The 27,518-nt window shown below is 41.0% G+C and overlaps 3 protein-coding genes across 3 annotated transcripts in view; 2 read left to right on the forward strand and 1 right to left on the reverse strand.

Moving 5' to 3' along the window:
• Nucleotides 1–27,518, forward strand: part of LOC134676799 (uncharacterized) — a 344,277-nt gene that overhangs the window by 314,651 nt on the left and 2,108 nt on the right. The window lies entirely within an intron of this gene.
• Nucleotides 1–27,518, forward strand: part of LOC134677118 (uncharacterized) — an 85,858-nt gene that overhangs the window by 44,216 nt on the left and 14,124 nt on the right. The window lies entirely within an intron of this gene.
• LOC134676806 (uncharacterized) lies at nt 7,663–8,556 on the reverse strand. Its single transcript, XM_063535188.1, has one exon. The coding sequence runs from the start codon at nt 8,554–8,556 to the stop codon at nt 7,663–7,665; it is 894 nt and encodes a 297-aa protein (XP_063391258.1).

Here is a 27,518-nt window from a genome sequence, read left to right on the forward strand (position 1 = left end):
TGTCTATGTCCACAGGAAAGAACGTAACATAGTGATCTGTTTGACCCATCTATCTAAATAAATTGGTATTAAACTTTATAGAATTCATCTTACGAAGCCGACATCAGCTAAATTTTAAAGCTACGAAACCATTAAGGACATAGGGGGTAAGAGAAACTGTTTATTTTACTCGGGGCTATAGTTTGTTTTTTTAGCATTAGAAAGAACTTCGCAGAAATAAGCTTGTGGTTCCGAATCCGACACTTATAGCGGTAATAATTTGAAGTAAATTATATGTACCATGCTATATTAGATAAATCAATAATTATTAACATTTGAAGAACCTGATAAAAATTGCACGCTTGCTTCTGTGGAGTTCTTTCTAATGCTAAAAAAAACGAACTATAGAGTAACAGTATGAGGATTCACTACAATTGCTCTTAAGTCTTGTCAAAGTGTTTGTCTTACTCCATCTGACCTCATCGGGTTTTCTATTCATGAAAATGGCTGCCATCCCATATAACCATTCCAGTCGCAGAATCATCAAAGTGGTAACTAAATGTCAGATGTGTCGTAACAGAGTCCACACAATGTGTCTAGAATTGTTTCGAAACAAAGTGTCGTCGCCGTGTCTACACTTTTCCGTAACAAGGTGTCGACACATTTGTGTGCACTTTGCGTGCGGTTTGCGAATAAATCTGACAGCAAATTTGTGACAGCAAATGTCAATATAAAATACCTCTTGAAAACCAAGGTTTGTCAAACTACTATTAGTGTCTCGTGTGCTCGTAATTCTAGTAAGTCATCATGGGCGATGCGAATGATAAAAATCGACCAAAACCATATAAACACCCAACACCCGTCAACCTTTTACAGAAAAGTTTTTAAAGAAATGCAATACGCTACTAGGTCAGGCAACGAATGCTCAATAAAGTTGTAGAGGGAAATGCTCGGAACACAATTTTTGGCTCCTTAACTTGGTTTGGACAAGTTAGGAGGTGAACATATCAAAAGTCCTCGGCCGTAGCCTTTGAGCGGCGGGGAGAGAGGGGGCTTTGAAGGTCCCATTTTCCGGTTTTTCGATTATATCTCGGAAACTATGCATCGTAGCGACATGGCCACTTATAGAAAATGAAAGTTTATTTACTCAATTTTTTCGATATATTGAATAGTTTTTGAGATATCCGCTCTTGAAACTTTATTTAGGGCTCTCAATTTTATCTTGATCTCTACATCAGTGAAGGTGCTAGGCCGTGTTCCACAAAATTTAAAAACAATTTTTTTAGGGTACCGTACCTCAAAAGGAAAAAATTGAACCCTTATAGGATCACTCGTGCGTCTGTATGTCTGTCCGTCTGTCACAGCCTATTTTCTCGGAAACTACTGGACCAATTAAGTTGAAATTTGGTACATATATGTAAATTAGAGACCCAAAGACGGACATATAACGTAAACAAATTGATTTTATACCCAAAAAATGACCATTGCCCCCCCCCCTTTATCTCCGAAACTACTAGGTCATAAATTTTGAAAAAAATACACAAAATAGTCCTTTACCTATCACGATTATTAAGATGACAGGAAAACCTATTAGAAATGTGCAGCCAAGCGCGAGGCGGACTTAATGTACGGAACCCTTAATACGCGAGTCCGGCTCGCACTTGGCCGGTATTTTTTAAACTCCTCTTGACGCTTAACCGCTGAACCGATTTCGTTGAAATTTGGTATAGAAATAGTTTGCGTCCCGGAACAGGACATAGGATAGATCTTATAACCAAAATCATCTTTTGAAGGTGTGAAAAGTGGTGTGAAAATTTGTACGGAAAATCAATAACCGCTGAACCGATTTATATGAAATTTGGGATGGTCTACAATTCTACATCTTTGATTTAGTTGAAAATGATAAAAAACATGACTTCAAACCTAAACTTAAACAGTAAGTATTAACTTCAAGAATTCAATTCTGAATTCCGCCCTGCACCACATTTCACACCTTTAAAGGATGATTTTTGACATAACTTATCATGTCCTGTCTCGGGACTCAAAATATATGTGTACCTTTAAATTAAAACTGTTCAGCAGTTTAAGCGTGAAGAGGAGTTTAAAAGAAAGTATTTTAATAAGTTTATATGTTTTTACTTCGGAATGGTGTCAATGTGATACCATAACAAAATTTGGTACTGTGAATTTATACGAAAACGATACCAAACATGGCCTCGTAGCTTTACTGATGTAGAAGTCAAGATAAAATTGAGAGCCCTAAATTCTTATTACTTGGCCTAACTTGTGTAGAAGGAAAAGGAAAAATAAAAGTTTTCGGCAGGAATATAAGACACAAATATAATTTTTAGAGTTACTATTTCAACCATCAAACATAAACATACCTTGATTATATTATTCTAGTGAGATACGCATATATAAACAAAAACATTAAAAAAATTACAAGGTCGAAATGTCACGGAGCTTGTGTGAGTTATATGTGAAAAATAAAAACTTTTATGACAAGAAAATCTGGACACAATTTAAGAATCATCCAATTGCGTCGAGGAATCATCAGTATTTTTGCTTGTTTCATTACCTCCTTGCTTCTTTTTTTTGTCCTTTGTATTCTGTAGCAATTGGTTAGATCTGAAAATAAAGATAACTTGCGTCGTCACGGATGTCGATTTATAGGTTTTAGGGAGTGCAGAATTCGAAAATGATGACCATTTTATAATCCAAGATGGCGGCTACGCATGTTGTCATAAAAGTCGTCATGAATATTGTTTTATAGGTTTTAGGACGTGACAGGTCCAACAATAGGGTATATTACTGCAATGTTCTGCCGCCAGAGTGCAGCACTACCGACTCAGTAAATTCATAGACTAACTTATACATACTGTGCCTTAAACTGTTTTTTGACAAGTTTTCAAAGACAATAAAATATGACATTGATGCATCAAGGCGGTTTGTTAACAAGTGCCTACCGGTAAACGCGAAAATCGAAATTTAGTTATCCGCCTCTTTATCGCTCGAATATGCGAGAGTGATAGAGAGGCAGAAACCGAACCCTCGATTGTCGTGTTTCACGATAGGCGATATGTGAGTGACGTAGTGACGCATGTTTGTTTACTGTATGTGTACTACTAGTGCCACCTACGCAGAGCTTTGCCTAATATTCCCTATTGTCTACATCACTGTAATTGAAGTCACAGGCCTCCATGGGCTACGGTAAACGCTTACCATCAGACGGGCGGTGTGGTTGTTTGCCACCAACATGTTAATTAAAAAAAAACTCCACCATATCGCCAGTTAATAAGTACTTATTTTGCGAAGCTAATGACATTTGTCACAAGAAATACGACAATTGTCACGAAATTCCGACACAGAACTCAAGAATTACCGAAAGTTCTTTGAAATCTTGTGACAATTTCCATCATTATCATCATAAACATCGCAAAAGAAATACATGTTTTTGCCGATATAATAAAGTTTTTAAAAATAATACAATGATGGTGACAAACAGGAATACGGCCCGCCCGATGGTAAGCGATAACCGTAGCCCATGGATGCCTGTGACGTCAGCAACAATGAGACTTGTCGAAATGTCGCACCTGTCACGTTACGTCACATTGTCACGCCAGGGAGTACATCTGAAAATTGTGTGTTCCCATTTGTCCCCATACCGATAAGGTGGGAAAAAATGGGAAATATTTACATGCAAATACTATTCCATCTGTTCCCTGCGGGGATAAATGGGATTACATCTGAAAATTGTGTGTTCCCATTTGTCCCCACCCCGAAAAGGTGGGAAAATTGGGAAATATTTACATGCAAATCCTATTCCATCTGTTCCCTACGGGGATAAATGGGAATACATCCGAAAATTGTGTGTTCCCATTTGTCCCCACCCCGATAAGGTGGAAAAAATGGGAAATATTTACATGCAAATCCTATTCCATCTGTTCCCTACGGAGATAAATGGGAATACATCTATGGGGATGTAGATAGGGTGCGTGACGTATCTCAGCCACAGTAATCCAAACGTCCACTTTCTCCAATAAATATTATAATGTCAAGAATATATACAACACAGAAGGAATGTCCAAAGTTCGGAAGATAGAAACACAGAAGGTAACAGTACGGAAGAAATATAGAAATAGAAATTAAGCGTCAACAAAAGCATAAGCGATAGCGAACGTAATGCGTCTAGCGGTCACAAGCGACATGCGTTTCGCGTCAGTACAGTGCATAGACTGAGGCGGGGAGCGGCGATGGCCGGCCGGCACGGAGCGGGTCTCAGAACCGGGCGCTCCGAACAAAGGATTGCTATCGCGGTGCGCGTGTGCATTGCACCCGACTTGTTGGCAACGTCAAGAATTGACGGATGATATGTAAATATAACGTGTATATTATTATTGTGTAAATGTAAATAAATGTATAAAATGTATGTAAATAAATATGTGTATATATTATGTTTTATATAAGAGTATTAATATTAGTTAAGTGTAGGTATAAGTGTAAGTGGGAAAGTAGCCCACATCACTCCCCTCCAGAGACCTGGTTAAGGGCGATAATAATCTGGGAAACGTACTTGCCTTCCCGAACGAGTAGTTTTAGGTACGTTAGCCTGACTTGGCCCAGGGTCACTATGCTGCCTCCCGCGCAGGATGTTTTCTGGTGCGGCAGGTGTGGTCGACCCCTGATCAGCGAGCTTCAAGCCCTCGGACAGGTAATGCGCTGGTTTTAATCGGTCGATGGTCACGGTAACCGGTTTGCCTTTAATGAGGAGTTTAAAAACTTTATCAGTCCTCTCCAGGACTTTGTGCGGGCCTGAGTATACAGGCGTTAGAGGAGCGCGTGAAGCGTCTTCGCGGAGGAAGACGTATTCAGCTGTCGCTAACTCTTTAAACACAAAGATCCTGTCCTTGCTGTGGCGTGAAGCTGGCGTAGGCTTCAACTTCGAGGCGAATGAGCGTAACCGTGCGGTAAAATCGGCGATATCTGTGGTACCGGGTACGCTTGGGTCAAAAAATTCGCCTGGAAGTCGCAGCGGCTCGCCGTAAAGCATTTCGGCTGAGGACGCTTGCAAGTCCTCTTTAAAAGCGCTGCGTATGCCGAGAAGCACTTGAGGCAACACCTCGGACCAATTGGCGTCAGCATGGCATGTAATGGCGGCCTTGAGCTGCCTGTGGAAGCGTTCCACAATGCCATTGCATGCTGGATGGTACGCGGTCGTGCGTCTATGCTGGAAGCCGATGGTCTTAGATAGATATTGAAACAGTGTGGACTCAAATTGTCGACCACGATCTGTGACAATATCTACAGGACACCCAAACCTGGATATCCAGCCAGCCAATAATGCCTTGGCCACCGTCTCTGCCGTGATGTCTGCCGCTATTGGTACGACCTCTGGCCACCGCGTAAAGCGGTCTATGGCCGTCAAGCAATAGCGGAAGCCTTGTGAAACAGGGAGAGGACCGATTAGGTCAATATGTACCTGCTGAAAGCGAGCCCGAGGGAGTTCAAATGTGCCTAGAGGTGCAGACACATGACGGCTCACTTTGGACCGTTGACATGGCACGCAAGCTCGTGCCCAGTCTCGGCAGTCCTTCCTTACGCTGGGCCATACAAAACGCTGGGCTACAATCTTAGCACTTGTGTTGGCACCAGGATGACTTAAGGAGTGGAGACTGTCGAAAACGGCTTTTCGGTACTGCTTGGTGACGAATGGTCGGGGAGTCGGCGTACTGACGTCGCAGTACAAGGGTTCAGGGCTACCCGGGAATGGCATTCTTACCAAGCGCAGGGATGACGAGGCCAAGTACTCAGCAAGCTCGGGATCAGACACTTGAGATCTAGCTAGGTCAGCAAGATCGAGCGGTATCGCCAGTTCTTCAATCCGAGATAAGGTGTCGGCCACAACATTGTCTTTGCCAGATATGTGCCTTATGTCGGTGGTGAACTGGGATATGTAGTCCAAGTGTCTAAACTGCCTAGGCGAACAGTTATGTTTCCTCTCATGGAAAGCAAAACTGATCGGCTTATGGTCAGTATAAATCGTGAAGTGCCTCGCCTCTAGCATATGCCGGAAATACTTAATACCCTCGTAGATCGCAAGCAGTTCGCGATCATACGGCGAGTATTTGGTCTGGGATGGACTCAACTTCCGAGAAAAGAAAGCCAATGGCTGCCATACCTGATCCTGCAGCTGCTGCTGCAGTACCGCACCCAGTGCCATGTCTGATGCGTCTGTGACCAACGCCAGCTTAGCCCGACAATCGGGATGAGCAAGTAACGCTGCGTTGGATAGGCTTTCCTTGGTCTCGTTGAAAGCCTTCAGAGCATCGCCGGTCAGGTTGATGGGTTTGGAACCTTTGACTGCTCCACCCAGGAGTGCGTTGAGAGGTGCTTGGATTTGAGCGGCATGTGGCAGGAATCGCCTGTAAAAGTTGGCCATACCCAAAAATTTCCTCAGCTGCTTGACGTCCTTGGGTGGTGGAAAGTCACGTATGGCTTGGACTTTCGTGTCTAAGGGTTTGGTACCGCTCTCAGAAATCAGGTAACCTAAAAAAGTTACCTGTGGAGCCCCAAAGACGCACTTAGACACGTTGATTACCATGCCGTAGTCTCGGAGTCTGGTAAAAACTTCACGTAGGTGCTGTTTGTGCTGCTCTTCGTCTCTGGAAAAGACTAAGAAGTCGTCCAAGTAGCAGTAGACGAAGTCCAGCCCGCGTGTCAGCTCGTCCACGAACCTCTGAAAGGTTTGGCCTGCGTTCCGGAGTCCGAATGTCATAAACGGAAACTCGAACATACCGAAGGGTGTAGTGATGGCCGTCTTCGGTATGTCCTCCGGACATACAGGTATCTGGTTGTAAGCCTTTACGAGGTCAATGGTACTAAAGACCTTACAACCAGATATGCTGTGGGTGAAATCATGCAAATGCCTGATGGGGTATTTGTCAGGGACGGTACGGGCGTTGAGCTGACGGTAATCACCACAAGGGCGCCACCCATTATCTTTTTTAGGCGCCAGGTGCAGTGGTGAAGACCAAGGGCTCTCTGATGGTCGTGCCGTGCCGCTAGCCAACATACCTTCAAACTCTTGCCTCGCCAGCTTCAGCTTGTCAGGGGCAAGACGTCTCGGAGCGCAGGATACCGGGGGACCTGGAGTGGTGCGAATGTGGTGTTGTGTGTTGTGTGGTATAGTGCGGTGTATGCCAGCAGGTCGTGTGATCTCAGGATATTCCTGTGACAATATTTGATGGTAGCAGGAATCGCTGCCGTTCATGACCTTTACAGAAAATATATCACTAGTATTAATAGCAGAAACAGCATTAACATATAAACTAGTGATGTTATCTACAATACTACCTAGCCTCTTACCCCCACAATCTACAATTAAATTATAGTGCGCCAGAAAATCTGCCCCTATAATCGGTTTAGTAACCATAGCTACCACAAAACGCCACGGAAAGTCGCGTCGAAGTCCAAGGTCCAGGTTAAGATGCGCGTAACCGTAGGTTTCGATGGGTGTCCCATTGGCTGCAGAAAGGTTGTACCCCGTCGGTGCTCGACGCTCGTGCAGTAACGACTTGGGGAAGACGCAGAGGTCGCTACCGGTGTCGACCAAAAACTGCAGCTTCGACCTTCTGTCGGTGACAAACAGGCGACGCGATGTGACAGGGCGGTCAGGAGTCGCCATTACCGACTGCCCATGGCATTTCCCGACTTCTTGTAATCGCAGGGTTGCACGCACTTGCTAGCATTCTCGCCATGTCTTGAATGGTACCAGCAGATGGGGAATTTCCTATAACTGGACTGGGACCTGGTGCTGGAACGACTCTGCCTTCTGGAGCGGCTGGGATTCCTTGAGCGGGATCTTCCTCCTTCACGGTCCATCTTCAAGGCACGAACCTCTCTCCTGAGCGCAGCTATCTCCCTTGCCAAGGCGTCAGTACTGGAGCCAGGTTGCTCGGAGCCTGCAGAAGCGACGTGTGACGAACAAGCGCAGCGTGGGCCGATGTCGTGGACCCTGTCAGCAAGGTCTGCGATAATGTCCAACGAAGCATCTGGATGCCCTGCGAGGACAGTTTGGATGCTCGCGGGTAATCTGTTGGTCCACATCATGCGTAAAACGTCGTCCGATATGCGCTTAGCTGCCAGAGCCTGCAGGTGACGCAGGAACTGAGACGGCTTACGATCTCCCAGCTCTTCATGATGCAGGAGCTGCTGGATCTGTCGCTCGGTGGTATCGCTCAGGCGACTGATGAGTTCGCTCTTCAGCTTAGCATATTTGTCAGTTGCCGGTGGATTGGTGATAATATCCCTGACCTCCTTTGCAAACTGTCGATCTAACTGACTGACGACATAATGGAATTTTGTCAGGTCATTGGTGATGCCGGCTATGTCGAACTGACCCTCAACCTGCGAGAACCAAATCGCGGGTTCCTCTGGCCAAAATGGTGGAAGTCGTACTCCGACTCTAAAAACTTCGGATGACGGAGTCGTTGTTGTAGTGGAACCGAGCGGCGCAGTTGTGACGGATGGTGCAGTGGGAACAGGCGCTCCCGCCGGTACTTGTGTGATGGGCGACATAACGGTCTTTCCTTTGTCTATTTTGCTCGACACTTCTACGTACGGTTTTCTGATGTTATCCTCTTGGTACTGTGTTCTTCCGGGGTCACCAGTATGGGGATGTAGATAGGGTGCGTGACGTATCTCAGCCACAGTAATCCAAACGTCCACTTTCTCCAATAAATATTATAATGTCAAGAATATATACAACACAGAAGGAATGTCCAAAGTTCGGAAGATAGAAACACAGAAGGTAACAGTACGGAAGAAATATAGAAATAGAAATTAAGCGTCAACAAAAGCATAAGCGATAGCGAACGTAATGCGTCTAGCGGTCACAAGCGACATGCGTTTCGCGTCAGTACAGTGCATAGACTGAGGCGGGGAGCGGCGATGGCCGGCCGGCACGGAGCGGGTCTCAGAACCGGGCGCTCCGAACAAAGGATTGCTATCGCGGTGCGCGTGTGCATTGCACCCGACTTGTTGGCAACGTCAAGAATTGACGGATGATATGTAAATATAACGTGTATATTATTATTGTGTAAATGTAAATAAATGTATAAAATGTATGTAAATAAATATGTGTATATATTATGTTTTATATAAGAGTATTAATATTAGTTAAGTGTAGGTATAAGTGTAAGTGGGAAAGTAGCCCACACATCCGAAAATTGTGTGTTCCCATTTGTCCCCACCCTGATAAGGTGGAAAAAATGGGAAATATTTACATGCAAATACTATTCCATCTGTTCCCTGCGGGGATAAATGGGATTACATCTGAAAATTGTGTTCCCATTTGTCCCCACCCCGAAAAGGTGGGAAAATTGGGAAATATTTACATGCAAAGCCTATTCCATCTGTTCCCTGCGGGGATAAATGGGATTACATCTGAAAATTGTGTGTTCCCATTTGTCCCCACCCCGAAAAGGTGGGAAAATTGGGAAATATTTACATGCAAAGCCTATTCCATCTGTTCCCTACGGGGATAAATGGGAATACATCCGAAAATTGTGTGTTCCCATTTGTCCCCATCCCGATAAGGTAGAAAAAATGGGAAATATTTACATGCAAATCCTATTCCATCTGTTCCCTACGGGGATAAATGGGAATACATCCGAAAATTGTGTGTTCCCATTTGTCCCCACCCCGATAAGGTGGAAAAAATGGGAAATATTTAGATGCAAATCCTATTCCATCTGTTCCCTACGGAGATAAATGGGAATACATCCGAAAATTGTGTGTTCCCATTTGTCCCCACCCTGATAAGGTGGAAAAAATGGGAAATATTTACATGCAAATACTATTCCATCTGTTCCCTGCGAGGATAAATGGGATTACATCTGAAAATTGTGTTCCCATTTGTCCCCACCCCGAAAAGGTGGGAAAATTGGGAAATATTTACATGCAAAGCCTATTCCATCTGTTCCCTGCGGGGATAAATGGGATTACATCTGAAAATTGTGTGTTCCCATTTGTCCCCACCCCGAAAAGGTGGGAAAATTGGGAAATATTTACATGCAAAGCCTATTCCATCTGTTCCCTACGGGGATAAATGGGAATACATCCGAAAATTGTGTGTTCCCATTTGTCCCCACCCCGATAAGGTGGAAAAAATGGGAAATATTTACATGCAAATCCTATTCCATCTGTTCCCTACGGAGATAAATGGGAATACATCCGAAAATTGTGTGTTCCCATTTGTCCCCACCCTGATAAGGTGGAAAAAATGGGAAATATTTACATGCAAATCCTATTCCATCTGTTCCCTGCGAGGATAAATGGGATTACGTCCGAAAATTGTGTGTTCCCATTTGTCCCCACCCCGATAAGGTGGGAAAAAATGGGAAATATTTACATGCAAATACTATTCCATTTGTTCCCTGTGTGGATAAATGGGATTACATCTGAAAATTGTATGTTCCCATTTGTCCCCACCCCGAAAAGGTGGGAAAATTGGGAAATATTTACATGCAAATCCTATTCCATCTGTTCCCTACGGGGATAAATGGGAATACATCTGAAAATTGTGTGTTCCCATTTGTCCCCACCCCGATAAGGTGGAATAAATGGGAAATATTTACATGCAAATCTTATTCCATCTGTTTCCTGCGAGGATAAATGATAAATGGGATTACATCCGAAAATTGTGTGTTCCCATTTGTCCCCAGCCCGATAAGGGGGGAAAAAATGGGAAATATTTACTTTCAAATCCCATTCCATCTGTTCCCTGCGGGAATAAATGGGAATACATCCAAAAATTGTGTGTTCCCATTTGTCCCCGCCCCGAAAAGTTGGGAAATATTTACATGCAAATCCTATTCCATTTACGTACAAAAATGTCCCCCTGTCAACTTTCAATCGAGATTTAATCGATAATTTATTCGATTAATATTCAGATTAATGCAATTTCAATCTATGTTAGGTCGACTAAATTAATCGCGATTAAAATATGAGGATTAACTTTTTTTTATTCCACGGCATGGCTCTTACACTTTGAGAATATCTGAAAACGAATGAACACAAGGAGCCATTTTGCAAATCCAGTAACTTTGTTATTACTTTTGACAGCGCGTGTCATGTGTCAACACAGAGTCGACACAAAGTCGAAACATTTGCGACTACTTTGTGACTGCAATATTTCTCAGCCTTAAACCATATTTATACATCATAATTAACAAGTTTCGTAGTATGTAAAGCGTTATTTCTGTTATTTAAGTATAGTATACGCATCGAAGTACTAAAAATGCATCAAATAATATAGTTATGAACACAGGCACTGAGAAGTAAACAATTTCATTTTCGGCTAAACTAAAACAATGTGGTGGCGCGTTGATTATATTACACTTAGTTTATCAAATCACTCGAGCAGTTTAATTCCCCATAATAATTTAAGTCCTATTGGAATATAAATGCAAACAATATATAATTACGTCTTGTAATCCGTTTTAGAGATGGCGTATTAATGTCACTTATTTTTATTTAAGCATTTTTCCATCTGACAGTTTTCATTTGACAGGAACGAAATGAACGAATGAACGAATGATTTTGGCATAAAGTAGTCGCAAACCCGAAACAATGTGTGCACACGGCGACCACACTTTATGTCACTTTGTGTCATGTGTCGACCCTTCCCCATTTCTAGTAACTGTGTCGACACGGCGACGACTCTGCGACTGGAATTGTGACCGAAACAGACGGTGTCGACACAAGATGTGTCTACACCGCGTCGTAACGGCGACTGGAAATGGTTGTATGGGATCTTAAACATCGAAACAAGAAGGGATCTTTGAGATTGGTCCTTAGACCAATGTATAATTATTAATTTCTTTATACAGCTTATTTCAACCTATCAGGAGCTGTCAAAGCACTTCATAGAGGCTTCTGGTGACCAGAGGGCTAGAAGCTGGAAAATATTTTGCCCAACGGATCAGCATTATCATCCAGCGGGGCAATGCCAGCCTTCTGGGCACCCTACCGAGCGACCCTACGAGTTGGTTCATTTTTAGGATTCCGTACCCCAAAGGGTAAAACGGGACCCTATTACTAAGACTGCTGTCCGTCCATCCGTCCGTCCGTCCGTCCGTCCGTCCGTCCGTCCGTCTGTCACCAGGCTGTATCTCTCTACAGTTGAAATTTTCACAGATTTCACACATTGATGTATTTCTGTTGCCGTTAAAACAACAAATACTAAAAACAGAATAAAATAAAGATTTAAGTGGGGCTCCCATACAACAAACGTGATTTTTGACCAAAGTTAAGCAACGTCGGGAGTGGTCAGTACTTGGATGGGTGGCCGTTTTTTTGCTTTTTTTTTGTTTTTTTTTTTGCATTATGGTACGGAACCCTTCGTGCGCAAGTCCGACTCGCACTTGCCCGGTTTTATTTATAAGTTTTGTGTTTTCATTATGTATAAAAATGTTATCAACCTGTTGTTTATAAGTCAATTTTACATAAGTATAATAGTATGTAAGTATTAGCAAATAGATATAATTAGTTAACAGATAAAAAACTTGATAAAATAAAGCGCGAATAAATATATAAATACAGCTCCTTATGTTAATTTTGAACTTAGTTTGGATGAAACAGTCTAGAAAAGTAGAGGGATCAATAAAATTGATTAAAAAAGTAATAATTTATACAAAAAATATGATGGCACTAAAAGCTTTTATGGTATCGTGTATTTTGGCCTCGCATTATAAGGTAAGATATATAATCATATAAATCTTTATATAATAATATCAACTATACTAGAGTTAGACCAAGAAAAGTCTGCAGCGATTTTGATAGCCGACGCAGTGCAAGTGTTATTCATAGGTACGTCATAATTTCATAGAAGTTTGACGTTTAAAATAATACTTGCACTGCGTGGGCGATCAAAATCGGTGCAGACTTTTCTTGATCTAACTCTATCCTCCAATTGAGGGGGGATTTTAATCTTCTCGAGGCAGAGGTGTAGGGTTAGAGCCGGTGTAGCTTTATTTGACGTTCATAAGCGCATTATAATAAGTACTTGAATAATAAACTATCTTTATCTTCTAGTTCGTTTTTTTTAGCATTAGAAAGAACTTGCAAGAAGGTAAGCGATCTTCACATGTCTTTTAATTGAAAAACGCTTTTTAAAAATCAAAACCTATTACTTATGAAAGCAGAAGAATATAAATGATCGTATTAGATTCATAATTGTTACATATTTGCCGTAACTTATTTATAAAATGTGTTTTTCAATTAAAAGACACACCAAGATTATTTACCTTATTTCTAATGCTAAAAAAAACGAACTATAATATTATAACTGTGGAAGTAACTCGGTCTTTCTCAAATAAATACCAATTCTTCTTCTTCCTCCTCGCGTTATCCCGGCATTTTGCCACGGCTCATGGGAGCCTGGGGTCCGCTTGACAAATGAATACCAATTACATACATACATACATCACTGGCTCAGTGACCCAAAGAGGATCTTGGCCTCTGACACAAGAGAGCGCCATTTTGCCCTATTCTGCGCCACTTGACGCCACCAATTAATAACGTATATTTTTTTCAGGTCGGGACTTCGCAATGCATACGCCAACCTTTACCTTTGTGTCAAAAGGTCATCCAGCCCTTAATTCCCCCTACACCAATCATTAACCCCCCCCCTACTATCATCACAGACTGCACGCCAAGATCTTGCCAGAACCTTGTTGACACCCTTCAACTTATGATAGTTTGTAACCTTCTAGAAAACACCAATTGTGGTTGCAATGATTGCAACCCCATATCGGCTTGTAACTGTGTGGCACCTTGTGGTGGCATTTCCCCTTGTGGTTGCATTTCCCCTTGTGGTGGCAATATTATTTCTCCTAACATCGTTTCGCCTAGCTTTGTTTCACCTAATTTAGTTGGAAGCAATTTACTGGCGTCTAGTCCTTATAGTAAGCTGTTGAATTTATGTATTTAATAAATTAAATGTATTTTAAATTTATGTTTCTTTAATTATTATTTATTAATATTATTTCTCCTAGCATCGATACGCCTAACGTTATTTCTCCAAGTTTTATGTCACCTAATTTAGCAAGCAATTTAAAGGTGACTAGTCCTTAGGGGCTATTCATAAATTACGTCATTTCAATTTAGGGGGGGGGGGGGTCTGGGCATCGGATGACGGTAGCATGAAGTAGGAGGAAATGGGGTCATTTGAAGCATGATTTTTGGATGATTATAGGGGGGGGAGGGGTCAATAATCGTCAAAAATCGATGACGTAATTTATGGACAGCCCCTTATAGTAAGCTCTTGAATTTATGTATTTAAAAAACTAAATGTATTTTAAATTAATATTTCGTTATTCTGATTTAGCTGTAATTTTAATTCATATTCCTATCTAGTTTTACTACAAAAATTTAATTCGTCTAGCAATCCAGATCCTGTCAGAATAAGCAATGTGCAAATTGTAGAAAATTCTCAAAATTTCCAAAAAATTATGGACACTTTTATGAGAAAATTCTCATAAAAAATTTCAGTTAGAAATTCCCGTTCAGATTAGGGATTCTTACTAGAGATGCAACGGATAGTTGTTTGGCCGGATACCAGGTACCGAATATTCGGCCTGACCGTCGGCTGAATATCCGGTATCCGGCCGCCGAATATTCGGCCAGCGGAACTATACCTATATTTCGGTTTTACAGGTGCGCATTCTGCAGATTTGACCTGTTTCCTAGTGAACGTTCGCGCGGACACAGTTCTAGATTCGAAATGAGTGCACGTGCAAGTCAGTGGAATGCTTAAATTGTTTTAAAATAATAAACAAGTACGATTATGATCAAGACTGTTTCTTAAATCCAATTAGTTTACTCCGAAATCAAGCAATTTTACTATCCGGTATCCGGCCGGATATTAAAATCATGGCCGGATAGGCCGGATGCCGGATAATAACCGAATATCCGGTGCCTGTGATGACTGTTCCATTTAACTTTTGCGTCACTCATTGGCGTCTATTTCAAGTGTCATAGAAATAGGTGAAGGAGGAGGAGAGGAAATTGACAATGACAGCGACGCGTTCAGTACCGGTAGTGCAGCTGCGGTTAGAAATGGAATGTTACCATAACTGTGAATAGGTTTGATAATAAACGTGCAGAGATAAATACTGAAAACATTTCATGGACTATAATTTTTTTTTAAATTCTGTTTGACACATTGCTATTCAGAAGCTTCATCATCAATACACCTTACAAAACAAAGTCACCCGCCAGGTCTGTCTGTCTGTGTGTTTGTATGTTCGCGATAAACTCAAAAATTACTGAACGGATTTTCATGCGGTTTTCACCTATAAGTAGAGTGATTCTTCAGGAAGGTTTAAGGGTATAATTTGCGCAAATATCGCTAGTTTTAAATAAAAAATCTTTTCACGGGTCCAGAAGTAAATTAAGAAATATTGACAAATAAGTTCGTCAACTTAGGTCTTTTAACAAATCGCCTTTTTTCAGATCAGGCTTTATGAAACTTCAGGAAGGGACTTCTGGAAGTCTTACCACGAGTTTGACACTGACATATTCGCTAGCGTCTGTGTATATCAGCGCGAGCGAGATAGCTATAGCTAAAATAAGTTACGCAGACGTTAGCGAGTGTCAATGTCTAACTCGTGGTAGGTAGTTAAGTTAGGTTAAGTACCTACACACGTATGAAATAATAACCTGGGACAGTGACATGCAAATATTATTGTTGAACAGAAGAGTGGTCAAAAATATCTCTGCGAGATTTTGACAGCGCGAGCGTGATGTGGACTTTTGGACCTAGGACGTCTTTACGTCCTATTTATTTAAATAGGATCTATTTAATAAAATGCATATTTATGTATTTTATTTTTCGTCAAATATTTTTCTATGTCGTAAGAAAATAAAGGATGACTCACGTTAGACCGGGCCGTGTCCGGTCCGGAGCTTCCGGCGCATCGCTTTCTATGGAAAGCATCACGTGATCGCCTGTCATGTCATAGAAAGGTAAGCGCCGGAAGCTCCGGTCCGGACACGGCCCGGTGTAACCTGAGTCATCCTTTATACCTACATTCTTTGAATATATATAAAAGGTGACGGTCACTGTGCAGGGCCTTTACCATTCCTGTATATTTCCATCTTAACAATTTTTTTTCTTTTATTTGGCTGAGATATGTGAGCCTGGGCCTTCCTCTGCCTCTTTTCCCCTCAATCTTGCCCTCCAGGATGTCCAGGAGGAGGAGCAGGAGGGTGTTTCTGTCGTGTCGTACGAGGGAATTAAAAGGCTGGCCCAGCAAAAAGAAGTCTTACTCCACCGACAAGAGCATAGCTCTTAAATACTGATGATGATGAACAATTTTTTTAGTGTACTCTTAGTAGATTGTATGGGTTTATTACGTAATATGTGTATGTAATTAAAAATGAGCATTGTTTAAAATGTCTTTTAATTTCTTATAAACTAGAAAACCTAAAACTAGCCTTAAATAATAGTTCTTAAAACTATCATGTGACGTATACAGGTTTTTTTTTATTTGCCGATTTTTTTTGTGTGACATTTTGATCACAAGGCATTCCCAAACCACAAAAATAATTTAATATAACATGGCATGTACGAGATTTATAAAATACTGCTAATAATATTTTTTTATTACATATCGCCCAAGAATGAATCGGGAATTAAACCATATATGTAAGGTCGCCTCCATAAACTCGCGAACTAAATTGACATGAGTTTGACAAATAAAATGATACCAGGAATAGCAAAGAAAAAATAGTCACGGGTATATGTCGATAAAATGATATCGATAAGTAAAATATTGCACTTACTACCCATGTCATAATTATAAAGGGGTCACAAACGATTTCGATTAATATGAATGTGACGAGAAAAGTGGTTAATTCGATTGTAAGATTGTGTCGTTACCAATCAAATCAGGAGGTGCGGATGAGAAACTGACAAATTTCAGTGTCATGTTAGTGCGCAAAAACTTGCCGTTCTTTATTTCAAGAGCTCGGTTGTCGCCATAAATCTAAAATTGGTGATTTAATTTTATACATGTGGCCGGTAGATGAGATTGATCCATAATTATTTATACTTGGTTAAGCAGATCTTGTCAGTAAAAAAGGCGGCAAATTTGAAAAATGAAGGCGCGATGGGATATCATCTCAAAGTAAATTTGAATTTCGCGCCTTTGTCTACTGACAATATTTGCTTGATCTTGACCTAATTGTCAACTTAAACGTCCAGTTTAGGGACTGGTCTTCACAATCGAAGCCATAGGGATACCGAGGCGATTTAATTTTTGCGTCCACACCACTCGAATTAAATGAGAAATTAATCACATTATACGAAATATTTCCCCGTCTGGGCCGGCCTTTTTTGTGTTTTGAGCCAAAATCACTTTTTCTATGTTATCACCTACAACTTAATTGTTACTCTAGCTGTAAGTTTTCGTAACAAATAAAACAAAATAAATATAATAAAATATTTATTTAAGAGTGCTATTACATTTCGGGGTTGAGCGAGTTTAGGTATTTTACGCTCTGCGGCAGGCCGTGCGAGCTCAGTATTCCGATCCCTTCTACCACACTCGCACTACAATGATGGATTAAACATTCTTGATCCTTCGCGAAGCATATTGAAATCAACCATAACAACACTAACTGTACTTAACTTATAAAGTCCTAAATGTGATAACTGTTATTTGATAAGTACGAAAATACTAAATGCAGTGCAGATGTACATAGGGGCTGTTCATAAATTACGTCATCTATTTTTGACCCCCCCATCCCTCAAATCATCCAAAAATCATGCTTCGGATGACTCTGTTTCCTCCTACGTCATGCTACCATCAAACCATCATCCGATGTCCAGACCCCCTCCCCCCCTCCTCCCATTTGAAACGACGTAATTTATGAATAGCCCCATACTCGTACTTATGAACGTATATTACTCGAAAGAAATTATAGGTACTCGCTTATTTACAAGAAACAAGTTACAAGAAACTGAAGATACACAGGGTCTGATGATGGAGCTGGAAGGTGGCCACGGGTACCAGTCTATCATGTAACTAAACCACTTCGTGTTTGGGCTTGTTTGATTCGTCTCAACAAGATCTTTGACACTGAAGATACACAGGGTCTGATGATGGAGCTGGAAGGTGGCCACGGGTACCAGTCTCTCATGTAACTAAACAATTTCGTGTTTGGGCTCGTTTGATTCGTCTCAACAAGATCTTTGACACAAGACAGTACTCAGGGTCTGATGATGGAGCTGGAAGGTGGTCACCATTACCAATTAACCATACAACTAAACCACATCGTGTTTAGGTTCGTTTTATTCATCTCAACAAGATCTTTGACACTATATAGGTGATACTCAGAGTCTGATGATGGAGCTGGAAGTTGGTTACCGGTACCAATCAACCATGCAACTAAACCACTTAATGTTTAGGCTCGTTTGACTAGTCTCAACAAGATCTTTGACACTAGGTGATACTCAGAGTCTGATGATGGACCCGGAAGGTGGTCACCGGTACCAATCAACCATGTAACTGAACCACTTCATGTTTAGGCTCGTTTGACTAGTCTCAACAAGATCTTTGACACTAGGTGATACTCAGAGTCTGATGATGGAGCCGGAAGGTGGTCACCGGTACCAATCAACCATGTAACTGAACCACTTCATGTTTGGGCTCGTTTGATTCGTCTCAACAAGACCTTGGACACAAGTTAGTACTTAGGGTCTGATGATGGAGCTGGACTGTGGCCACGGGTACCAATCAACCATGCAACTATACCACTTCGTGTTTAGGCTCGTTTTATTCGTCTCAACAAGATCTTTGACACAAGATAGTACTCAGGGTCTGATGATGGAGCCGGAAGGTGGTCACCGGTACCAGTCAACCGTGCAACGAAACCACTTCGTGTTTAGGCTCGTTTTATTAGTCTCAACAAGATTTTTGACACAAGATAGTACTCAGGGTCTGATGATGGAGCCGGAAGGTGGTCACCGGTACCAGTCAACCGTGCAACGAAACCACTTCGTGTTTAGGCTCGTTTTATTCGTCTCAACAAGATTTTTGACACAAGATAGTACTCAGGGTCTGATGATGGAGCCGGAAGGTGGTCACCGGTACCAGTCAACCGTGCAACGAAACCACTTCGTGTTTAGGCTCGTTTGATTCGTCTCAACAAGATCTTTGACACTAGGTGATAAACCAAACACGAAGCCCAAACACGAAGTGGTTCAGTTATGTGATAGACCGGTACCCGTCGCCACCTTCGAGCTCCATCATCAGACCCTGAGTAGTATCTTGTGTCAAAGATCTTGTTGCGACGAATCAAACGAGCCCAAACACGAAGTGGTTCAGTTACATGGTAGACTGGTACCCGTGGCCACAGTCCAGCTCCATCATCAGACCCTAAGTACTAACTTGTGTCCAAGGTCTTGTTGAGACGAATCAAACGAGCCCAAACATGAAGTGGTTCAGTTACATGACAGCAGTGTTGGCAAAAAATCAATTCGAATTGACGATTGACGATTGAGAATTGACCGATCAATTCGAATTGACGATTGACGAAACTAATTCTAAATCTACTGATTGAAGATTGACGATTACTAATCGTTAATTCGAATTGATCGGTCAATCCTCAATCGTCAATTCGGATTGACGATTACTTTGTATGTACCTACCTAATGTCCTTTTTATTTAGGCCATTTTTGTGAAACTGACCAAATGCGTTCAAAAGCGGTGTCTGAGTTTACCAAAGGTTCCGAAACATGTTTCCGACGGCTATATGAAGGATGTCCTTTTTGGAACATTTTCGGGACTTTCCTTGAAATTAACCGATAGCGTTCAAAATCGATATCTGAGGTGCCCAAAGGTTTCGAAACTTGTTTCCGAGGGAAATATTGAGAGATGTCCTTTTTTGGGACATTTCTAGAAATTACCCGATTGCGTTTAAAATCGATATCTGAGGTAAACAGAGGTTTCTAAACATTTTTTAAACTGCAATATTGAAAGGTGTCCTGTTTTGGGACATTTTAATGACATTCTTTGAAAGTGACTGATTGCATTCAAAATCGATATCTGAGGTGCAAAATATGGGTTAAACGGCAATATTTAGATGCTACACTTTAGCCGCGTACTTACTTTACTACCTGCATTACGCCACCCTGCTGAAAAAAGGTCATTTTTTGGTATTGCCGTCAGAAACATGTTTCGAAACCTTTGGGCACCTCAGATATCGATTTTGAACGCAATCGGTTAATTGGAAGAAATGTCCCATAAATGTCCAGAAAAAAAAGGAAACTCCGTCTGTATTGCCGTCGGAAACATGTTACGGAACCTTTGGAAATCTCAGATATCGTTTTAAAGTGCCAACGATCAATTTAAAATAAATGTCCCGAAATGGAAGGGACATCCTTCAATACTGACGTCAGAAACATTTTTCGGGACCTGTGGTCGACATCGATTACGAATATGAACGTAATTGGCCAATTTCGAAAGATGTCCCTAAAAGGGACATCAGTCAATACTGACATCAGGAACACGTTTTCGAACCTCTGGGAACCTCAGATATCGACTTTAAGTCCAGTAAGTAAGTCCCTAAAAAGGACACCTTTGAAAACTAATCTTAGGGAAGGGTCCCTTTCTTATCTTAGGGAAGGGGAAGGGGTTAATCTAGATTGAGAATTGATTTAATCCGAATTGAGGATTGATGCGTTAATTCCAATTGATTCAATCGGATTGACGCGTCAATCAGAATTAAATCAATTCGAATTGATCAATTCGGATTGGTCAATTCGGATTGACGCGTCAATTCGATTGATCAATCTGGATTGATTTAGTTCAGATTGATGCCAATAAAGAGATATGAATATGAATATGAATATGCCAACACTGCATGATAGATAGGTACCCGTCGCCACCTTCGAGCTCCATCATCAGATCCTGAGTACTATCTTGTGTCAAAGATCTTGTTGAGATGAATAAAACGTGCCTAAACAAGAAGTGGTTCAGTTACATGATAGACTGGTACCCGTGGCCACCTTTCAGCTCCATAATCAAACCTTGTGTATCTTCAGTGTCAAAGATCTTGTTGAGACTAATCAAACGAGCCCAAACACGAAGTGGTTTAGTTGTATGGTTGATTGGTACCGGTGACCACCTTCCGGCTCCATCATCAGACCCTGAGTACTATCTTGTGTCAAAGATCTTGTTGAGACGAATAAAACGAGCCTAAACACGAAGTGGTTTCGTTGCACGGTTGATTGGTACCGGTGACCACCTTCCGGCTCCATCATCAGACCCTGAGTACTATCTTGTGTCAAAGATCTTGTTGAGACGAATAAAACGAGCCTAAACACGAAGTGGTTTAGTTGCATGGTTGATTGGTACCGGTGACCACCTTCCGGCTCCATCATCAGACCCTGAGTACTATCTTGTGTCAAAGATCTTGTTGAGACGAATCAAACGAGCCCAAACACGAAGTGGTTTAGTTGCATGGTTGATTGGTACCGGTGACCACCTTCCGGCTCCATCATCAGACCCTGAGTAGTATCTTGTGTCAAAGATCTTGTTGAGACGAATCAAACGAGCCCAAACACGAAATGGTTTAGTTGCATGGTTGATTAGTACGGGTGACCACATTCCGGCTCCATCATCAGACCCTGATTACTATCTTGTGTCAAAGATCTTGTTGAGACGAATAAAACGAGCCTAAACACGAAGTGGTTTAGTTGCATGGTTGATTGGTACCGGTGACCACCTTCCGGCTCCATCATCAGACCCTGAGTACTATCTTGTGTCAAAGATCTTGTTGAGACGAATAAAACGAGCCTTAACACGAAGTGGTTTAGTTGCATGGTTGATTGGTACCGGTGACCACCTTTCGGCTCCATCATCAGACCCTGAGTGATATTTTGTATCAAAGATCTTGTTAAGACGAATAAAACGAGCCTAAACACGAAGTGGTTTAGTTGCATGGTTGATTGGTACCGGTGACCACCTTCCGGCTCCATCATCAGACCCTGGGTACTATCTTGTGTCAAAGATCTTGTTGAGACGAATCTAACGAGCCCAAACACGAAGTGGTTTAGTTGCATGGTTGATTGGTACCGGTGACCACCTTCCGGCTCCATCATCAGACCCTGAGTACTATCTTGTGTCAAAGATCTTGTTGAGACGAATAAAACGAGCCTAAACACGAAGTGGTTTAGTTGCATGGTTGATTGGTACCGGTGACCACCTTCCAGCTCCATCATCAGACCCTGAGTACTATCTTGTGTCAAAGATCTTGTTGAGACGAATCAAACGAGCCCAAACACGAAGTGGTTTAGTTGCATGGTTGACTGGTACTGGTGACCACCTTCCGGCTCCATCATCAGACCCTGAGTACTATCTTAAGTCAAAGATCTTGTTGAGCCGAATCAAACGTGGCCAAACACGAAGTGGTTTAGTTGCATGGTTGATTGGTACCGGTGACCACCTTCCGGCTCCATCATCAGACCCTGAGTACTATCTTGTGTCAAAGATCTTGTTGAGATGAATAAAACGAGCCTGAACACAAAGTGGTTTAGTTGCATGGTTGATTGGTACCGGTGACCACCTTCCGGCTCCATCATCAGATCCTGAGTACTATCTTGAGTCAAATAAATACATATAGAATGTCAGGTCGTTTCAAATATTTTTAATCCTGTCCGGTAGTTTATTAAACTGTACCATTATAAATTATAATACTATAAAAACAGTGCTACTAGGATCAAAGTCTCTCGTTGCGGTTTACACGCACACAGTATAGCGTTTTACACGGCGCCCGCCGCACACAATGATAAAAAACCTCGTCGTCGCCGTTGAAAATGTGCGGAGCCGACCGACACACGTCCTGCCTGTACAAGCTCTGCCGCGGCACTGAGCTGGCGAGCGCGCGTCATCGGTAATATAGAGTAGTTTTCAAAAAATTGCCAAAAAATTATAGTAGAATTTCATAAACACCAATGTATACCAACAGTATAAGCAAACGTTGCAGATTGCTTGAGTATGAAAATGACTTCGATATTAAGTAGATTTTCGTAGAAATTGACACTTATTTCGGAGAGAAAATTGAGTTCGTTTTACTTTGATTTTCTCTTTCTCAAAGGTATGTAGGAAAAATATCGTTTGATATGCCTAAAGTACAGGGTATTAGTAATACAAAATAGCCAGGTTTAGCAGAGTAAACTTCTCAACATTTCCAAATAAGAGCTTGCCGTTCAGTGCTTCACGCGGTTTTTCGGAAACGACCATCAGAAAAAAATTCACTACTAATTTAATAAGTCCTTTTTCTAATATTTACAACGATATTTAAAAAGATAAGAAGACGCTTTTACTGGAACAAGTACTCATTGTTTCTAATAATGAGCACAAAGTCCTGAATTTCGTCGACTAGTATCATCAATTTTGCATTATTTCGACTTTTCTTGTAAGAGCGCTCTTAATTACAATATGTTTATTCAATATCCTTGTCTCTATTAGGTACTATAAAATTGCACAAATTTGGAAATACCGACATTCTCTAATTCAAACTTTTTTGAAAATATCGATATGAACAACACTGGCCAAACTGTGGTATCATTTGTGCACATTGACCTGTCAATTTAGTTCGCGAGTTTCTGGAGGCAACTGTAGATAGAGATGAAGCAATTATTTTATTTCTAGTTTTAACTTTAGTTTTAATATTGTATCAAATATAAATAATAAAACAATATTATTATTTGGTAGCAGAATAAAACGTTTATTGATCTTCAGTAATAAAAAAGTGTTCGCTAAACAAGTCGATTAACTTGCTTTAATTAATAATTTGACCACCAGGACCAACGATAAAATTACAATTAGGATCTAATGGCTGAACAGAGAAGGTAACAACCGGCGTTGTTGTCGGAATGTACCCATAGTTGCAGATCAGCTGCGCTGGGATCTCTTCAGGGAAAACTACTTGAGCCGTATTCCCACATTTTGTGCTCGTATCACAATTATTACCGAAGTATTTTGCTAAAGCCTGAAGAACAGCATCGTCGTCTTGGTTTTGAACACACGCGGTGATGACCGGAGCTTCTGGCTTCGTGATCTGATCAGCAGTTTTTCCCTTACCTCTTAAATATTTAAAGAAAGCGTCGTATTTGTTTTCCGGCTCTGGTTCAGCTTTCTTCTCTTCGTTTAAATAGTTTAGAAGATTATCCCAATTGTAGCAATCGTCTGTTTCTTCTGGTTCATAATATGGTGTCTGACATTCGCCGAGCTGGTTAGCGTTAAGGTTCTTAATGAAAGAACTGAGGTCCACGCAAGGTACGGAAGTTTCCACAACGGGTATGGAGAGACAGTCTTGGTTGATGATGTTATTGCTGATGGCGGAGTTGATGAAATCGTTGGCGATCATCATTTGTAGAGCGTTGGCTAGAGTGTTGGCGAGGCAGTTATCGACGGCAGCGGTGCAGGACGTGGGGGGGGTGGAAATGGGGGAGACTGGAGCGGTGACTTGAGGGTAGGGTTGAGAGCATTGTACGTTAAAGGGTTGGGCGCAAGATGATGAAATCTGAAAAAAATGTTAAGGTTTTGTAACGTTATATCAATGATGTTAACGAGCAGCATTGTAAACTAGTGTTACTTTGAGTCGCGAGATAATATTGATTATCGATTTTTTAATAGTCTTTAGATGTTTGGACATGAGCTTAAGAACTTTTTTAATAAATTAGTAAAAGCGTGTGGAAATCGATGATCAATGTTCACGAATCCCAGTTTACAGTATTTTCTAAAACATATTATTTTAAACAAGTGTTGACAGTTAGTTTGAAAAGCTCTTTATCTCGTAATTTGAGCGTTGCTTTTGATTGCGGGCCAAATTGATTTGTGTCGTTAATATTTTCATGTTGCATTTGTGAGCAAAATTTATCTCATCATCCTTTTCAGGTCCTGTGGTAACCACCGTTTAAATATTTACCCCTATGGGATTTACGCACTATAGTTTGATGGATTTTTTTTAAGTTATTCATTCAAAACATAAAATTATAAAAGGATTATTAATTATAAATGCTTTATATTTACCTGCGGTATAGAAGATACTTGTAAATTTTGTTTTGGAACATTGACCACAGATTGGGCCTTCTGTAGATTGCACCCTTGTGACCCCTGTAAAATAATATGCAAGTTTACGTGCTGTCCAATTGTCCATCTCATAAGTATAATACAGGGTGTTTGGTACATCGTTTGCCAAATTAAAACGGCAGATAGCTTGAGTCATTTGCTACCTTCTCATGCCTAGAAAAAAAAATTGGCCATGGTTTTTTTTACTACTGGGCAAATAAAAATTTGAAATTTACGAAAAACTGTCATAGAAGTGAAAACATTTTTTTGCACAAAATTAAAAATTTCTAGGCCTGAGAAGATAGCAAATGACTCAACCTATCTGCCGTTTTAATTTGGCAAACGATGTACCAAACATCCTGTATATCACCTGCAGGCGCATTATGGATGGTTTTATCTACATGATAAAATAAACTCTTTAATACCGCGGGATAGAAAGTGACGGAGACCGTTTTATCACGCTGTCACGTAGATAAGAACGAAAAATACTGGAAAATGGTAAGCTAAGTAAGGTAACTTCTCTAGATAGTTTGTTATTCATTCTTTCTCTTTATTTATTTTTCATCTTAAGTTAGGTTGTTTATAACATGAATATAAAAGTAAAATACAAAAGCACATAAAAAAACTATAAAAAATACATATAAACACATTATAAAAAACCTAACCTAGGGTGCCGCCGGCAGCGGGACAGGGCCCAAGCTACCGGTGGTCAGGGCCGCAGAGTGAAGAATCGACGTACTATACGCGCCGTGTCCAAAATTACCGCCTTCTGCATCTGACCCTTGATCCAACCACCCAGCGAGAGTCTCTCTAGGTGTTATTTATCCCTTCGGGTGGCAGCAACTCCGGTTGAACGGCAGGAGAAATCGCGCGGCCATGTTTTTAAATATGCCTTTGCGTGGCAGAGACCGCGAGAAGGTTCGGTCATAACAAGCCCGTAATTGGCAGAGACCATCTCGCGGCCTCTGTGCGACGCTGCATTTCGCGCCTAAAATAAAAACATGCATGATGCATTCGTCAATAAACAAGGATAGTATTCCCTAACGGTCGAATTCCCGCGTAAAATAAAGTCACGCGCCAAATTCGCGATAATCACCCGTTGAGGCTCCGCCACTTGACGTATATTTTTCCAAAATGGCTGCGCCACTCAACCGGCTTGTTATATCTGTCCGTCTCGCGGCCACCGCCACTTACCGTAGAGACCTCGAGGAGGACAATGCCACTCGAAGGGTTTCTTTTTTTTTATTAGAAATGTATTCGCACGAAGCGCTTTGCTTCTTCTTTCCTTATGCGCACTGCCAAGGAATGGAATTCTTTGCCAACGTCTATATTTCCGTGTTCTTATAACCCGGCAACCTTCAAGTCAAGAGTGAACAGGCACCTTCTGGGCCACGTCTACGTCTCGGCTAGTCTGTGGCCATGAGTAAGCCCATTCATAAAAAAAAATCTTGATTTGGCTTCCGGTAATCATAGAATTTATAAAGATCAACTGAATTATCAGAAATGCTGTTATTGACTTACCTGTGACTGTGGCGAAAATTGGAAAAGGGGTACAGCTTGAAGGTTACAATTTGGTCCTGGTACCTGGAATAATAAAAAAAAAATATTAAAAAAAATACCTAAATTACATATTATTATATGATCATCGAAGGCACATCGAATGTGTTTTCAAAAGCAGCTATTATTGGGCTTATAAAAATACGTTATCTATAAGAAATACTGATAAAATCACGTCAAGCTAACACTGCAGCGATTTGATAGCACAAACTGTGCAAGTGTTATTTTGAACGTCAATCTTCTATGAAACTATGACGTTTAAACTAACACTTGCACCGTCTGTGCTTTCAAAACCGCTGCAAAATTATCTTGGTCTAACTCAATAATATAAAGCCATCAAATAAATAATGTCATGGATAATATATTTTTATTAGCTGAAATATATTATTCAAGATAGACTGAATAATGTATGAGTATAATAATTAGTACTTACAAACTGGAGTTGCGGTGATGCTTTTAGTCCATTAATCTGGGGAAAATTATAAGAAACAAATTTATGACAAACTGAATTATGCCAAGTGCAAAAAACTCGAGAAAGGCTTCATACTTTAGTATTATGTGCCTACAACTGATACCTTTACTCGTGACTGTGTCAAACAAAACTGACATACAGTGTGGAAAGATAAGTCGGGCCCTGGAGGGAAACTACCTTAAATCCTTAAGCTGGCTCATTTTGCTTAAAGGAGACATTCCTTTATTTTTAAAAAGAAACATAACTGCATTCAAAGTATTTGGCTTTTTTTCTTCAATTTGGCTTGTCTAAAAAAATCGTGAGTACTAAATATTATATTTTATGGATATTTTGTACGACAGACAAGTGTAAGACCTAATGATTGT

This window comes from Cydia fagiglandana, chromosome 25, assembly GCF_963556715.1.
Source record: "Cydia fagiglandana chromosome 25, ilCydFagi1.1, whole genome shotgun sequence".
Lineage (NCBI taxonomy): Eukaryota > Metazoa > Arthropoda > Insecta > Lepidoptera > Tortricidae > Cydia > Cydia fagiglandana.